Source organism: Tamandua tetradactyla, chromosome 21, assembly GCF_023851605.1.
Source record: "Tamandua tetradactyla isolate mTamTet1 chromosome 21, mTamTet1.pri, whole genome shotgun sequence".
Lineage (NCBI taxonomy): Eukaryota > Metazoa > Chordata > Mammalia > Pilosa > Myrmecophagidae > Tamandua > Tamandua tetradactyla.
In genome coordinates, this window is record NC_135347.1 from 977445 (window position 1) to 994825 (window position 17381).

The 17381-nt window shown below is 40.0% G+C and overlaps 1 protein-coding gene across 2 annotated transcripts in view; it reads left to right on the forward strand.

Moving 5' to 3' along the window:
• Nucleotides 1–4447: 4447 nt before the first annotated feature.
• The window catches only part of ALDH7A1 (aldehyde dehydrogenase 7 family member A1), an 82515-nt gene continuing 69581 nt past the window's right edge, over nucleotides 4448–17381 (forward strand). The window contains exons 1-3 of one of the 2 annotated variants that reach the window (XM_077138777.1): nucleotides 4448–4486; nucleotides 9112–9165; nucleotides 10309–10374. In XM_077138777.1, coding sequence (XP_076994892.1) covers nucleotides 4463–4486; nucleotides 9112–9165; nucleotides 10309–10374 — 144 coding nt within the window. In that variant the 5' untranslated portion in view covers nucleotides 4448–4462. Of the gene's footprint in view, nucleotides 4487–6868; nucleotides 7107–9111; nucleotides 9166–10308; nucleotides 10375–17381 lie in introns of those variants that run through there. The other variant, XM_077138776.1, reaches the window with a different exon arrangement.

The window sequence follows — 17381 nt, forward strand, 5'->3', positions numbered from 1 at the left end:
CTCTAATTATGCCAGCCAACTTCTCCTGAGGAATTCATCGAAAACTTTTATCAGAGTTCCCAGTTTGTGGCCTGTCCTAAAGAATTTGGACTTGCGCATCCCCACAATCATGTGAGCAAATTCCTACAATAAATCTCGTTATATTTACATGTTCTGTTGGTTCTGTTTCCTTGGTGCTAATATGGATGCAGCTGCTTGTTTTTGCGTCTTTTTGTTAAATTCTAGTTTGTATCTTTGTGGGTATTTACTTTCGTATTTTTTAGGTAAACATTTAAGTGCCAGTTATCAATTTCTTGATTCAGCTCCCAATTCATCCTTTTTGTTTGCTCAATGAAAATGGAATCTGAACTCTTCAAATACTTTTCCCTTCAGTGCTATCTGGCACTGAAACTTTGCCAATAGAGAGAGCCGAAGAGTCATTGCAGGAGGAAAGGATTCTACTTCCTAGTTCTAATGTGCTTATTTACAAAGCTCCCAGCTAGCTCGCTGTCCAGCTCCTTCAGTGCACAGTGGCCAGCACAACTGCCTTTGGTGAGATACCTCCCTGTGAGCAGCTTTCCCCAGAATCCTAGAGTAGATTTCCAGGAAGTTACACTGCAGTGGCATCATAGCAACTTCTCTGCCATTCAGTGAGCCACATCTATGCCTTGTCTATGAGGTCTGGATCTCAGCCGTGATTAGCTGCTCTTCCTTGATGCTCCATCTCAGCCCTAGGGCTAGTGGCTGTTCTTTATGTCTGCTATTCCTATATTCTTTAGAATTCTCTTCACATCTTACTAGCCAATCCCTTGTTACTCCAATCAACTGTTTTAGTAAATAATACTCGATATTAAATTTTTCCTGTTCAAATTACTGTGTGGTTTTTGTCTCCTGATCAGCCCCCAATTGGTATAACCTAGAAGTGCAATTACTGGGTAATATGGCAAGTGTATGTTTCATTTTATAAGAAATTACCAGTTTTTCCCCAAGGTGGTCACATCATTTTACATTCCTGCCAATAATGTATGAGAATTTCACTTGTCCAATGTTCTTGCCAACAATCTTTTAAATTTTAGCCATTCTGGTGGATGTCAAGTAGTATCTTGTGGTTTTAATTTGTATTTTTCTGATGACTGACTAATTTATATTTCCCTGTATTTTTGTGATGTATTCCCCACATGTTTATGTAAGTCTGTTTTGCATATCTTCCTGTATTTTTTTATTTTTGTCTATTTTTAAAAATTGAGGTGTTTGTCCTTTTGTTAATGATTTGTAGGAGATTTTTAATGTACTTAATGCCAACCCTTTTTCAGATACATATTTGTGAATACCTTTTCTTAGTCAGTGGCTTCCCTATTCATTTTCTTAGCAGTGTCTTTTGAAGATTTTTGTTTCAATGAAACCTAATTTATCAAAATTTTTGTGGTTTTTGCTTTCTGTGTCTTACCTAAGGAAATTTTGTATAGCCCCCAGTCCAGTATTCTCTCCTATTCTAGAAGATTTACAGTTTTAGTTTCTGTGTTTACTCAGAGTGCCTTACAAATAGGTATATCTTCAAATGGATGATGTATGTGGTATGATGTAGGATTGTTCTAGTTTGCTAGCTGCTGGAATGCAATATACCAGAAATGGAATGGTTTTTAAAAAGGGAAATTCAATAAGTTGCTAGTTTACAGTTCTAAGGCCGAGAAAATGTCCCAATTAAAACAAATCTATAGAAATGTCCAATCTAAGGCATCCAGGGAAAGATACCTTGGTTAAGAAGGCCAGTGATGTTCAATGTTTCTCTTTCAGCTGGAAGGGCACATGGCGAACATGGTGGCATCTGCTGGCTCTCTCGTGGCTCTACAAAAGGGCCTGTCTCTAAAACATTTCCCCTTTGAAAGGATTCCAGTAAGCATCTCCACCTTCAATGGGTAGAGACACACCTCCATGGAAATCATCTGATTAAAAGTTACCACCCACGATTGGGTGGGTCACATCTCCATGGAAACAATCAAAATGCTCCCACCCAGCAATATTGAATGAGGATTAAAGGACATGGCTTCTCTGGGGTCCACCACAGATTCAAACCAGCACGAGGGTCATGATTCATTTTTTTCCATTTTTCCATCTCTCCAGTTATCCCAGCACCTATTGGACAGCTTTGGCACCTTTGTAAAAAAATCATTTGACCCTGTATTTATGGAGTTATTTCTGGGGCCTCTGTTCTGTTCCTTTGATGTATTTGTCTAGCCTTAGACCAATATCACGCTGTAATTAAAGTGTAGCTTTATTGTAAGCATTTAATTCAGGGATTGTAAGTCCTCCAACTTTATCCTTTTCAAGATTTCTTTGGATGATCTAAGTCCTTTCATTTACATGTGTATTTTAGATTCAGTATCTCTGTTTTTACAAAAATATCTGGTGAGATTATGTCTGGGATTTTATTGAATCTACAGATCAGTCTGGGGAGAATTGACATCTTCACAATATTGAGTCTCCAATCCATGATCATGGTGTATCTCTCCACTTATTTAGATTTTATTTCATTTTTCTCAGCCAATGATTTATAGTTTTTAATGTACTTGGATATTTTTTTGTTCAATTTATTCCTAAGTATTTTGTTTGTTTTCTAAGTATTTTTTTTATAAATTGACTTTATTGAAATACAACTTCAAAATTTACAAACTTGAAATATACAATTTGCTGAGCTTTAACAAATGAATAGAGTAATGTAACCACCACCACAATTACGATATAGAACATTTCTATCACTCCTTTGCCTCACAACTGCCTGGTTCCTGGTAACCACTACTCTGCTTTATATAACTATGGTTTTGCCCTTTCTACTATGACACTAGATGGAATTATTCAGTATGTTGTTTTCTGTGTCTGAGTTCTTTCACTTAACATAATGCGTTTGAGACTTACCCACATTGTGTGCATCAGGAGTTCATTCTTTTATTGCTATATAGTACTTCATTGTATGAATAAAACATTGTACTGGTTTGAAAGTATTATGTACTCCAGAAAAGCCATGTTCTAATCCCAATCCAATCTGGTGGGAGCAGCTATTTTGTTTATCCTAATTCAGTATGTTAGTTTGAAAATTTTTGATTAGATTATCTCTACAGAGATGTGCGCCTGTTCCAGGTGGGTCTTGATTAATTTACTAGAATCCTTTAAAAGACGAAACATTTTGGGAAGAGCCAAGACAGAAATGACAGTAGCCTCAGAGCCGGCAGAGGGAGCAGATGTAGATGCTTGGAGAACAGAGACACAGATATTGGAGAAGATTGGAGCTCAGCAGACAGCGCTATGAGATGTTAAGCAAGCCAGAACCTAGAGAGAGCCAAGGGAAGCCAAGAGATGAGAGCCAACCCTGGAGAAGCAAACTGAGGAACCCCCGCAGTAACAGAGGCTGAAAGCAATGGAGGCAGGAGAAAAGGACCAACAGATGCCAGCCACGTGACTACCCAGCTGACAGCTATTTCAGACCCATGGCCTTTCTTTCTTTCTTTCTTTTTAAAATATTTTTAACAAACATTCTTGACATATATTTTTGACATGGTTACAATCAGTGACTCACGATATCATCACATAGTTGTGTATTCATCACCATTATCATTTTTTTGAACATTTGCATCTCTCCAGCAAAAGAAAGAAAAAAGAAAAAACTCTATATGTCATACCTCTTACAACTCCCTTTCATTGACCACTAGTATTTCAATCTACTCAATTTATTTTAATCTTTGTTTCCCCTATTATTTGTTTATTTCTTATCCGTATTTTTTATTCATCTGTCCATACTGTAGATAAAGGAGCATCAGAACAAGATTTTCACAATCACACACACAGTCACTTTGTGAAAGCTATATCATTGTACCATCATTTTAATGAATCATGGCTACTGGAACACAGCTCTACATTTTCAGACCCTTCCCTCTAGCCACGCTAATGCACCGTAAACTAAAAAGGGGTTATCTATGTAATGCATAAGAATAACCTCCAGGATAACCTCTCAATTCTGAAATCTTTCAGCCACTGATACTTTATTTTGTCTCATTTCTTCCTTGTTTTGGTCAAGAAGGTTTTCTCAATCCCTTGATGCTGAGTTCCAGCTCATTCTAGAATTTCTGTCCCACGTTGCCAGAGAGGTTTACACCCCTGGGAATCATGTCTCGCGTAGAGAGGGGGAGGGCAGTTGGCTGAATTATAATCCACTTGCCTTGATCTCTGATAATGATCATGTAGTCTTCATCTTGTGCCCTGAGGGTTGTAAAAACCTTTTGACTGACCCTCACATGTTCCCTTTTATCTGGTTTTTCAGCTTTAGAACCTTATGATCATTTAAGACAGTCCTACTGTCTGTCAGTGAAAGATCGTGAGTCAGCCCGGAGTTAACCCACCCCAGCGTCAAGGTTGCCTTTATATAAAGGAACCTGGATCCTACCAGACAAGTGGTTTCTCTATGTGAGAAAACACACGTGACTAGAGGATTATGAATGGCTGGTCTTCTCTGAAGGTAATTACTTTCCCTATTAAATAATAAGCCAGCATTTTGTTTTCAGTATCATTTTTTTATGAGCTTGATGAATATGAGTCTGCCCCAAGCAATACTGTCCTCACCCATGCACTGACAAATCAGGTTCTGAGTTTGCAAGAATGCAAGAATGAAAAGAGTGTGGTGGTTTGACCAATTTAATGCTACCTTGGGGCAAACTGGCTGTTCAGGTTATGTCCCTCTCTTTCCTGGCAAGTTATCTTTGATGAAGAATGAAGATACCCAGAATTCACTGAGGACATCCTAATCACAAGTCATTTGTAGCTGTGTACCACCTACAGAATCCCTGCCTTAATCATTGTGCTATGAAGGCTTTGACAGGTCATCGGACAAGAAGAATTGGCCATTGGCAAACTCTACCATTCTTAATTTAGGACTGGTTTGAAGTGTCCTGAGTTTGTATATATGATTCATTTAATTCTATATCTCTTTCTACTGTGCCCCATCAAAATTCATCATTCAAGACAGTGAATGGGGAAGTAGTAAAAATGTTCCTCCTTTTTTCCTGAATGCCTGTTGTGCAAGACTAGGTGAAGTTTGTAAAAAAGAAGGTGGAAGATAGATGCAGTCTCTCTTTCAGTGTGGACAGTGTTACTGCCTGTCTTCCCAAAACTAGTTCAGAGTGAGGGCCAGACCTCTTTCTCTGTGACTTGGCAAAGAGGAAAAGGAAGAGAACATTCCTTGGGGATATTATATGTGGTTCCTAAAATTTAGTAACCTCTAAATATCTTTTTATTTTGTTAAATCAAATGTAGGAGGGTAGGAAGGGTATGGTGTTGGGATAAATGTACAGGGAATCTTGCTGGCTTATAGAAAGTGAGGACGAACCAATAAAAAAGCCTGGGACTGATACTAAATAAATGATTGCCTCTGTCATTGGGATATATGGAAGACAGCTGCGTTGTTGATAGAGACTACCCATGCTGGACATGGTAGCTTGCTTGCTACCCTTGAGGACATGTGTTTATGGGCTCATTTGTTCCTTCATTCACTTAAACAGAGGTGGGCCTGACACCATGCTGGGAACAGGAAAGAAATGCAAGGATGAATTGGAGACGGTCCTTACCCAAAATGGCTTGGAGTCTAATAGGAAAAAAGTAACATTTACGAAATGTTACATTAATATATTTCCAGCATTTAGTACAGTTCCTGACAGGTGGTACTCAAAACAGGCCGAGTGTTTATTGAAATAATTTGTGCTATAAGGGTGGAAAAGATAAAGCTCCAGCCAGAACACACAGATGGTAGGAAAGGTTTTACAGGTGGAGGGAACAGGAAGGGCAAAGACGAAGTTGGAGGAAAATGCAGGCTCTGTATAGAAACCTAAATGATTTAGTCTGGCTGCAATGAAGACGGCCGTGAGGTAAGCAGTAAGAATTAATATCTTGAAAATGTAGATTGGGGATCACTAAGACACCTATTAGTCCATTTAACTTTTTTAAAACACTTTTTATTATAAAATAATGTATACCACCTATACATATATATATACAAAAAAGCAATAGATTTCAAAGTACATTTTAACAAGTAATTACAGAACAGATTTCACCATTTGGTATGGGTTACAGTTAATTTAATTTCTTTTTGAGTGCTTGAATATACTTAAGTCATGCAGGCTGAGATGTTAATATTTCCCATATATAGGGTAGTCTCAGCAGGGTAAAGGGATGGGAAATGGTAAGGAATATATTGCAGAAAGATATAACAAATGGAAAATGAAGGAAATTGATCAAAACTGTCCTGTTCTTTAAAAGACTATACCTATGCAGGATATTTAGAAGGAAGTACAATTATTTAATATTTTTCATTAATTAGAAAACTCGAATTTGTAACTCACCAAGGCTGTGAAAACAAACAATCCTTCCTCCACCAGAAAACCAAACCAACCCACTCTAATACCCGGCTTCACCACAGACCAGCGGCCTCACCATCACCTGGGAACTAGTTAGAAATGCTGACTCTCCAGGCCCAGCTCAGACCGAATCAGAATCTGCATCTAACAAGCTCGCGGGTGATCGTATGCTCCTTATAGTTTGAGAAGCCCTGCTCTAACATGCAGTATTTTAAAGCCATTTTTGCTGAAAAAGAGTTGCTAGCAGGGGCCGCGGTTCCCGGCGTCTTTCAGCAGATGGCAGCAGTCCTCTCGCTTTCACCTCCGGCCGCCCGGTTGGTGGAGGTCGGGGTCAGTCACCCAGCTCCGGGCGGAAGACCCGGCCTGGGGCTGCAGGCGGTGGGGGGGCGGGGTGTGCTCGCGAGGGAGGGTGGGCTTCCTGCGCCAATGGGCTCTGCGGGGCGGGGCGGGGCGGGGCGGGCGGGGCGGGGCGGGGCGGGCGGGGCTTCCCCTGGAGGCTGCCGCGGCCGCAGGCTCAACCCCCGCCCGGCGCGCAGCATGTGGCGCTTCCCTTGCTCGCTGTGCCTGCGCGTTACCGGGAGAAGCAAGGCTGCAGGGCTGTGGAGCAGGCCCGTCGCCTTCATGTCCACCCTGCTGATCAATCAGCCTCAGTACGCTTGGCTGAAGGAGCTGGGGCTCCGCGAGGAGAATGAGGGCGTGTACGATGGAAGCTGGGGAGGCCGGGGACAGGTACGCGGGGTCCAGGGAACTGTGCGCTCTGGGTGCGCGCCAGGAGGCCGCGAGGGCACTGCCCAGCGAGCTCAGCCCGGAGTCCTCGGAGGTTGTATCGGGTGGGAGTCTTTAGCTCTACGGTGGAAGCTTTGTCTTTGGAGGGCGCCTTAAAAAGGGCCGTGTTTTGTTTGAGCTGGTCGGGAGCGCAACTTAGCACGCTGGAAACTTGAGGGCCGAGTCCCGGGGTCTGTATTGAGAAACTTCACGCACTCAGTGGTGGAAATGATCATGAGTTATTGTAGCTCTTAAGGTGACAAACACGGTAAAGATAACATTCCACATAGTTTTATGTTGTCTCCGTTCCCTGAAATCTTTTGGGGTTTGCAAGCCCGAACTTGCTGAACTGTTGGCTGAGCTTTCCCTAGGACAGTGTTGTCTGCATTTCTGTACATGCAGAGCCTCCCCAGTAACTGCCCAAATGAAATATTTTATAGAATAAGATGGAAGAGAACAGTTATTATCGCCCTAGTTTTTATAAGGAATCTGCATACAAAAGAAAGTTTTTAAAGACAATGTTATATAACATTCAGCGAGTTTGATGAATGCGATGTAATGAATCCCCTTTATTAGAGGAAACCTATCTTCCTTGTGGTTTTCTCTGTGATGGTAGGGGACAGGTAATTTTAATTTTTCCCAAATCCTGCTGCAGTTAGTAGTTTGATTGTTTTCCCGGTGGCATCTGATTGTTAGGTTCTTAGATAAAATACCTTCTCTTGAGCACCCCCCACACTTTTTTTTTTTAGCTAAACTTTGATTTTACCTTTTGGTTTTCAGTCTAACCGACCTGAGATAGCTCCAGTGTGTGTGGACATAGGACTTCCCCAGAGTTCCCAGCGTTGCTATTTCATATTCTGAATAGAGTGGGTAGAGTATGGGAAAGAAGGAATAAACAGACTCCTCAGCTTGGCTTGTTAATGGAAATAAGAAGGAAGTAGCTGGTTACATATGGGCTTCTGTTTTTATGCTTGGTTATTTAGGTGACAAGGGTAGACTTTGCAGAATGGATGTTTTGAATGTTTAGGTTAAAAAAAGAAAGGCATTAGATCTTTTGGAGTGGTTTAATTGTGGCTAAAGGCTCCAACTTTGTGTATTTATCTGTGCATCCACCCCCCCACCCCCTTTATATTCCCCTCTCTTTGGTCTATTCTCCCAATTGGGAGGTGATTCTCTATGTGATAGTTATTCTTAAAATATATATATTATATAAAATATATATATATATATGTAATTTTGGGGGCAGTTTACGTTTACAGAAAAGTTTAAACTTAAGTACAAAGATGATGTATACCTCCCCATACATAGCTTCTCCATTAACATGTTAGATTGGTAGGGTACGTTTGTTTTAATTGATACACCATTGTTGATACATTATCATTAGCTCAAGTCCGTAGTTTACATTAAGGTTCATTCTTTGTGTTATGCAGTTCTATGAGTTTTGACAGATACATAATGTCATACATCTAGCATCACCGTATCATATAGAGAAGTTTTACTGCCTTAAAAATGCCCTTTGCTCTACATGTTCGCCCTTCCTCTCATCTTCACGAATCCAAAGCAGCCAGTGACCTTTTTACTGTTTCTATAGTTCTTTGCCTTTCCAGAATGTCATTTGGTTGGAATAATGCAGTATGTAGCTTTTTCCACCTGGTTTCCTTCACCTGACAGTATGCATTTAAGGTTCCTCCAGTGTTTCCGTGGCTTGATACTTTATTTCTTTTTCCACTGTACGGATATACCAGTGTTTGTTCGCCTATTGAAAGGCATCTTGTTTGCTTCTAGCTTTTAGCAGCTATGAATAAAGCTGCCCTAAACATTCATGCGCAAATTTTTATGTGGACGTAAGTTCTCAAATCCTTGAGGTAAATGCCTAGAAGTATGATTGCTGCATAATGGTAAGCCAATGCTTAGCTTTATAAGAAAGTGCTGAACTGTCTTCCAAAGATCATTTCCTCTTTGTTTTAAGGTTATCACCACCTATTGTCCTGCTAACAATGAGCCAATAGCAAGAGTCCGACAGGTAAGATTTTTTTTAAATTCAAAATTGCCCAAAGGGAGTTTGGGGGAGGTTTTCTTAGGCCAAAGCTAATCTTATTTTAGAGGAATCAAGAATAATAAAAAATTATAAAGAAAAAGGAAATAACTTTTTTTGTGATTTGACTTTTCTTTTTAATGTTTTTTATTAACAAATCTTCACACACATACAGCCCATGCATGGTGGCTCACAATTGTATTACATAGTTGTGTATTCATCATCATGATCATTTTTAGAACATTTGCATCACTCCTGAAAAAGAAATAAAAAGAAGAAAAGAAAAACTCATACATGCCATACCCCTTACCCCTCCCTCTCATTGGCCACTAGTATTTCAGTCTACCCAATTTATTTTACTCCTATTATTATTTATTTATTTTTTATCCTATTTTTTTACTCATCTGTCCATACCCTGGATAAAAGAAGAGCATCAGACACAAGGTTTTCACAATCACACAGTCACATTGTAAAAGCTGTATTGTTATATAGTCGTCTTCAACAATCAAGGCTATTGGAACACAGCTCAACAATTTCAGTTATTTCCCTCCAGCCACTCCAAAACACCATAAACTAAAAAGGAATATCTATATAATGCATTAGAGTAACTTCTAGGATAATCTCTTGACTCTATTTGAAATATCTCAGCTGCTGAGACTTTATTTTGTCTCATTTTTCTCTTTCCCCTTTTGGTCAAGAAGGCTTTCCTAATCCCTTGATGCTAGAGCCCAGCTTATCCTGGGAGTTCTGACCCACATTTCCAGGAAGATTTATACCCCTGGGAATCATGTCCCACCTACGGGGGAGAGCAGTGATTTCCCCTGCTGAGTTGGCTTAGAGAGAGAGACCACATCTGAGCAACAAAAGAGGGTTTTCTGGGAGTGACTCTAAGGCATAATTATAAGTGGGCTTAGCTTTTCCTTTGCAGGAATAAGTTTTATAGGGACGAACCCAAGATCAAGGGCCCAGCCTGTTGATTTGGGTGTTCCCACTGCTTGTGAGAATATCAGAAATTTTCCACATGGGAAAGTTGAATATTTCTTCCCTTCTCCCAAGTCCCCCAGGGAACTTTGCATATACTTCTTGATTCACTGCCCCAATTATTTTTTCTTTCTTGTATTCTTAATTTAGGCCAGTATAGCAGACTATGAAGAAACTGTAAAGAAAGCAAGAGAAGCATGGAAAATATGGGCAGATGTAAGTATGCCCTTTGTTGCGTAAGGCCACAGAAGATGTCATGGTGTCATTACCTAGCGTAAGTTTAATGAGATAAATTAGCCTCTGATAAGCAGTTTAGTGTGACTCCTTGCTGAAATGACAGCTCTTTGGGTGCTGTGATGCTTTGCTCTTCTCTGCTATATTCCTTGGTTAGTGCCTTTTTGCTATTTGGTGCTCAGTAAGTAAGTAATTTAAAAAGGAATAAAACTCCATACTAATGTAGTTACACTAAAGCTACGAGCCCTATTTTCCTCTGAAGTTATGTGAATTTATAATTGAGTAAATAGAAAGGGAAAGAGTATCCATGCTAACAATGCTTATTTGTTCCTTTTCCTCCATCCTTCCTGCTAGACATATGTGGAGTCCAAAGAGCAGCAGCAGCGTCTGTTTTGCGGGGCATAGGGCTCGTGTTCCTCACCTCCGCCTGGTCCCTTGTGGGGCTGGTTCTGCCTCGCTGGTCTCTGTCTTAAATGAGCAAGTGTAAGAACTGAGGGGCTGCCCCAAAGGCTCTCAATGCCCAGGTCAGAGACTCTGGAGGAGCGGAAAGTGTAAAGGAAATGAGGGGTAGCCTCCATTTCCCCATTATTCTCCATTCTCCCATATTCCTGTTGGACTGTTCTCATGGGTTTGGGGCCTATGGCTATAGTATAGAATTCCTCATGGTTAATGGGGTAATCGGGCCCTGTCACTGGCAAAAAAACTTCACCTCGGTGTTCTTCGTTTCAGTTGTAAAAGGGGAAAATCTAGAGTGCCTGCCTCCTGGGATTAGCCCTAGGGTTAAATGAATTAATCATTTAAAGCTCTGTCTGTTGGCCTTGGCCTTGGAAAGCCTCAGCACGTGGAGTTACACAACTGTGTGTTGATGCTTGTTCTGGGACTGCTGAGCCAGGGTTTTCTCTGAGTCACTGGTTTCCTGGAGGTGTTGGGGAGATGGGAGACTGGAGATCTGTGGCTTGGATGCAGCGCTGTTGCCCATCAGGAGGCCACCTCTATACATAGCGTGGGGAACATCTTTCCTGTGTTTTGTGTAACCCATTCTGGATATAAGTTAGGTCCAGGATCCCATTATATGCAGTCAATATCCTTGGCCAGAAAAAATACCATGTCCAAAAGTGATGAGTAGTGTGCTAAGTAAAGTTCACCTTACCTGAGTAGAAAAGAGTGTTCAGAGCAGTATTTTTTTTCATAAATAATAACTTTTTTTTTCTGATCATAAAAGTAATACATATTCCTTGCTAAAAAATTCAAAGTTTTGGTAAATAAATAATCAAATTTAATTCCTTTGCCCCTCAATACTGAGTAGTTGTTAGAGTTGTGTTTTGGTGCATTTTCTGCCGGTCTTTTATGTGTTTATTTCATAGCTGTGATTATTATACACATGTACATGTACATAATGTACATGTGTATAATATCTTCTGACCTATGACTGTATTGTTTTCCCAGCCCAAAGATACTCCATAATTTTTTTAATCATTGTTTTCCTATACATGTACTGTTTTTGAGTGCTAGCAAAACTTAACATTGTCTTTTGACCAGAAACATCTACCATGTGTATATTTACCTAGGTCAATAGTGTTGTGGCTATAAAAGGTATGTGTGCATTTGGGATCTTTTCTTTTTCCTGGTGGGCCTTTAATATCTGTGTCTGCTTTTGCCCTAGGAGATGACAGCTGGCATTATGATGTCTTTCTTTAATGTTGTGCTGTCCTCTTTTGCACAGTTGCTATTTTTGTGTTCAGGATCTCATTTGGCAGTCACTCATCCAGGAATGCCAGCCTTTATACCTAACATGACTTCTCAAACTTCTTGTGCTTTGTAGACCTCTTTAATTTGGGTGCCTCTGTGTTTTTTCCCAAAGGCTCAGCTAACACTTCCCTCAGTGCTCTTCCTTCCTTCCATGTGGCTGTCTTTGATGCTCACTCTGAATGTGACTTCACTAGTGAAGTGTACAGGGACAAACACTCTGGTTGCCCATTTCAAAGGTTCTGGGGTTGCTGATGCCTGTCATGCTAGGACCAGTCAAGCTCACACTGGGAACATGCCTGTCTTCCTTGTTTCCTACTCCTCATTTCCCTTCCCCAAATCTAAACCTGTTTCTCAACCCTTGCTGTTCCTGAGAGTCATCCAGGAAGTGAAAGAAAAAAAATGCACATTTGAAGTGGTCTGAGATCACATCTGGTTGGTCACGGGTAGTTGTTTGTTTAAAAGTTCTATGGACAACATTTCTCATTGCAGTCAATGTTGGAAACTGGTGATCATCTAACCAATTACCAAGTTGTCCTAGTTTGCTAGCTGTGGGAATGCAATATACCAGGAACAGAATGGCTTTTAAAAAGGGGAATTTAATAAGTTTCTAGTTAACAGTTCTAAGGCCAAGAAAATGTCCCAATTAAAACAAGTCTGTAGAAATGTCCAATCAAAGGCATCCAGGGAAAGATACCTTGGTTCAAGAAGGCTGATGAAGTTCAGGGTTTCTCTCTCTCATCTGGAAGGGCACATGGTAAACACAGTCAGGGTTCCTCTCTCATCTCTCCTGACTTCCTGTTTCATGAAGCTCCCTGGGGGTCATTTTCCTTCTTCATCTCCAAAAGGCCACTGCTTGTGGGCTCTCTGCTTTGTGGTGCTGTAGCATTCTCTGCTCTCTCTGAATCTCTCATTCTCCAAAATGTTTCCTCTTTTATAGGACTCCAGAAACTTATCAAGACCCACCCAAATGGGTGGAGACATGTCATCACCTAATCCAGCCTAACAACCTGTCTTGATTAAATCAAATCTCCAGGGAGATGATCTGATTACAGTTTCAAACATGCAGTGTGGGATAGGGATTAGAAGAAGTGGCTGCCTTTACAAAATGGGATTAGGATTAGAACGTGGCTTTTCTAGGGGACATACATCCTTTCAAACCAGCGCACAAGTCTTGAACATTTTTATGTTTCCTTTATCTGTATTTTCCTTTTTGTAGTCTAGACAACCTCATCTCCCACCTGGCCAAATGGGCTTCCTGCCCAAGTCTTGTCTCTCTCCAGCCCATTTTCTACACAGCAGCTAGAGTGGTACTTAAAAGATTTTCAGATTTATCCTCCCAATTTAAAGCTCTCTGGTTTTTCCCATTGTTCTTCAGATCGTCAGTGTGGCCCTTCCCTCTCCTGCATCTTTGAATGCCTTACAGTCTCCTACCTTTTGGTCTTTGCATATCCAGTAGTCTCTACTCCCCTTGCATTGTTTTCCTCTGCTTTCTCTACCTCTTCACATGGCAAACACTAGTCGTGCTTTAGGTCTTAGAGCTAAACCCTAAATGTCTTTAAAAAGCTTCCTTTCACCCAGAGGGGCCAGACTTTCCATAACATTAACTAGTTCCATTCCCCATCGCATAGTATTGACAGCCCCTTCCAACATGAAAAAGTTAGAATGGCCATAGCTCAAATAACCCTAAAGAGTGGGAGAAAGATCAAAGGAGAAGGTGAAGTTATACAGAGAAGGTAGGATTTAACAAATGAGTATGAATTATATTGATTATTCTTTTAGTCTCTTGTATCTTGGAGCAGCTAGGAGGAAAAACGTAAAATTGTGGAATTGTAATCCATGCCAAATTCTGAAATCTGTTCTACAACCAGTTGTTGCAGTGTGCTTTAAATTTATTGCTTTTTTTGTATATATGTCACTTTTCACAATTGAAAAAGCAACAACTTCCTTTCTTCCCATTCCCTCATCCCCATGAATGCTAAATTGGCCCTCCTAGGTGCTCAGCCAGCACAGGGCATCCTCCCCGGCATGGCATTCACCACCCTACTTGTCATTGCCTGCTGCTTGTCTTTACCGTCCCTGCTGGACTCTCAGCTCTGGTGGGCTTGAATTGTATCTGACTTGTTTATAGTAGTCCCTTCAGAAATGAGTACCATATCTGCCACAGAGAAAGTACAATCATTTATTGAAGCACCGACTGAATAAAATATATAAACAATCTGAAGTACAAACTCCATGTCTACAGGCTGTTTTGAATCAAGATTAACTGGCTTGATTAAACTTATACGTGTGTCAGCCAAATTAAATTGAAACACTATTAATCCCATGCCATGTGCCAGGGAATATATAGGCTCTGTGCTGATTCACTTAACTTGAATGTGGGTTTTTTTGCTCCCTCTGTTTCTGAAAGTGCATGTATCATAAACACGGCAGAACTTAATGCACAATGTGAAGAATAGAAGTCTGTTATAATTCCACTGCTCAGAAATCTCCTGCTAACAGTTTGGTGTATATTCCTCCCAATTTAAGTAAAAGTGGAATTATTGTATACATTTATTTTGCACTTTGCTATTATTCTGTGAAATCTTTTGAACATCCTTCCTTAGGAATCTACCTTATTGATAGATGTTTCACTCATCTATCAATAAGGTAGATAAAAGGAGAATTTTCACAATTACACAGTCACATTGGAAAAGCTATGTCATTATACAATCATCTTCAAGAAACATGGCTACTGGAACACAGCTCTACAGTTTCAGGTACTTCCCTTTACTCACCCAAATACACAAACTGAAAAGGGATATCTATATAATGCATCAGATCTCTAGGATAACCTCTCAACTCTGTTTGAAATCTCTCAGCCACTGACACTGTTTTTTCTCATTTTCCTCTTTCCCCTTTTGGTCAAGAAGATTTTTCTCAATCTCTTGATATGAGCAATAGTTTTAGAGCACTCTTCCACAGGTAGTTACAGGACAGATCCCAGAGTTTGTCGTGGGCTACCATACCTTCCTCTCAGATTTTTCCTTCTAGCTGTTCCACAATATAGAAGGCTAGAAGGAATAAATATTTTTTATCATCAAAATGGACTTTTTTTCTTTTTTGTGAAAAACAATGCATATACAAAAAAGCAATAAATGTCAAAGCTCATTGCAACAATTAGTTGTAGAATAGATTTCAGAGTTTGGTATGGGTTACAATTGCACAATTTTAGATTTTAACTTCTAGCTACTCTAAGATACTGGAGACTAAAAGATACATCAGTATAATGATTCAGCAGTCACACTCGCGTGTTAAGCCCTATGTTCTCTGTATAACTCCACCATCACCTTTGATCTTTCTCCCATTCTTTAGGGGTATTTGGGCTATGTCCATTCTAACTTTTTCATGTTGGAACAGGCTGTCAATAATCTGGGGTAGGGAGATGAAACTAGCTGATGTTCTGGAGAGGCTGGGCCCTCTAGGTTTCAAGACTTATCTGGTCCAGGAACCCATCTGGAGGTTGTAGGTTTCTAGAAAGTTACCCAGAGCATAGAACCTTATAGAACCTTATTGCCCTAGGTTTTCTTTAGGATTGGTTGGAATGGTTCCGGTTGGGGATGGCAAGTTATGATAGGTAGCAAGGTCTAACTGAAGCTTGCTTAAGAATGGCCTCCAGAGTAGCCTCTTGATTCTATTTGAACTCTCAGCCACTGATACCTTATTTGTTACACTTCTTTTCCATCTTTTGAACAGGGTGGAATTGTTGCTCCCATGGCACCAGGGACAGACTCATCCCTGGGAGTCCTCTCCCAAGCCACCAGGGAGACATTCACCCCTGCATGTCATGTCCCATGTAGGGGGGAGGGCAATGATTTCACTTGCAGAGTTGGGCTTAAAGAGAGTGAGGCTGCATCTGAGCAACAAAAGACGTCGTCCAGAAGTAACTCATAGACATACCTATAAGTAGGCTAAAGTTTTCTGCTACACATATAAGTTTCACAAGAATAAGCCTCAACATCAAGGGTTGGCTTATTGACTTGGGTATCCCTAATGTTTGATACAGTATCAGGGGATTCCCTGATTTTAAAGTTTAATACTTTCATGTTTTTTCTCCCATCCCTCAAGGGACTCTGCCGATACTTTTTTTTTTTTTTTAACTTTTTTTATTGTATAGTATAACATAGATACAAAGCAAAGAAATAAAAAAACAATAGTTTTCAAAGTATTCTTCAGCAAGTAGCTACGGGACAGATCCCAGAGTTTGTCACAGGCCACCATATATGATCCGCTCATGTTTTCCTTCCAGGTGCTCCAGAATACAGGAGGCTAGAAGGCTTAAATATTTTTTTTATCATCACAATCGACTTTTTTTTCTTTTTTTGTGGAAAATAACATATATTCAAAAAATCTATAAATTTCAAAGCACAGCACCACAATTAGTAGTAGAGCATATTTCAGACTTTGACATGGGCTACAGTTTCACAATTTTAGGTTTTTACTTTTAGGTGCTCTAAAATACTGGAGACTAAAAAAGATATCAATTTAATGATTCATCATTCAGATTCATTGGTTAAATCCTATCTTCTCTGTATAACTCCACCATCAACTTTGATCTTTTCCATTCCTCTCTTTATGGGTGTTTGGGCTATGGCAATTCTAAATTTTTCATATTGGAATGGTTTGTCAGTAATATGGAGTAGGGAAATTGAACTATCTGATGTTCTGGAGAGGTTGGGCTAGGTGCCAGGACTTATCTGGACCAGACTATCTGTTCCTATATTTTGAAGCAGCTAGTAGAAAAAACAAGAGAGAATCTGTCCTGTAACTACTTGTTGAAGAGTGCTTCAACACTTATTTTATTTATTAACAATAAAAAAAGTTTAAAAAAATGATATTAGCTTCATAAAATGACTTAGGTAGAATTCCTTTTTCCTCAATTTTTGGGAAATATTTGAGCAGGATTGGAGTTAGTTCTTGGAATGTTTGATAAAATTCCCCTGTGAAGCCATCTGGCCCTGGGCTTTCTTTGTAGGAAGATTTTTGATGACTGATTGAATCTCTTTACTTGCGAATGGTTTATTGAGATCTTCTATTTCTTCCTTAGTCAGTGTAGCTCATTTGTGTGTCTCCAGGAATTTGTTCATTTCATTTCATCTAAGTTGTAATGACCTATATATGTCTGTTAGGTCTAATTCATTTATCATGTTATTAACTTCTCTATTTCCTTGTTGATTTTGTTCTATCTATAGAGGAGAGTGATG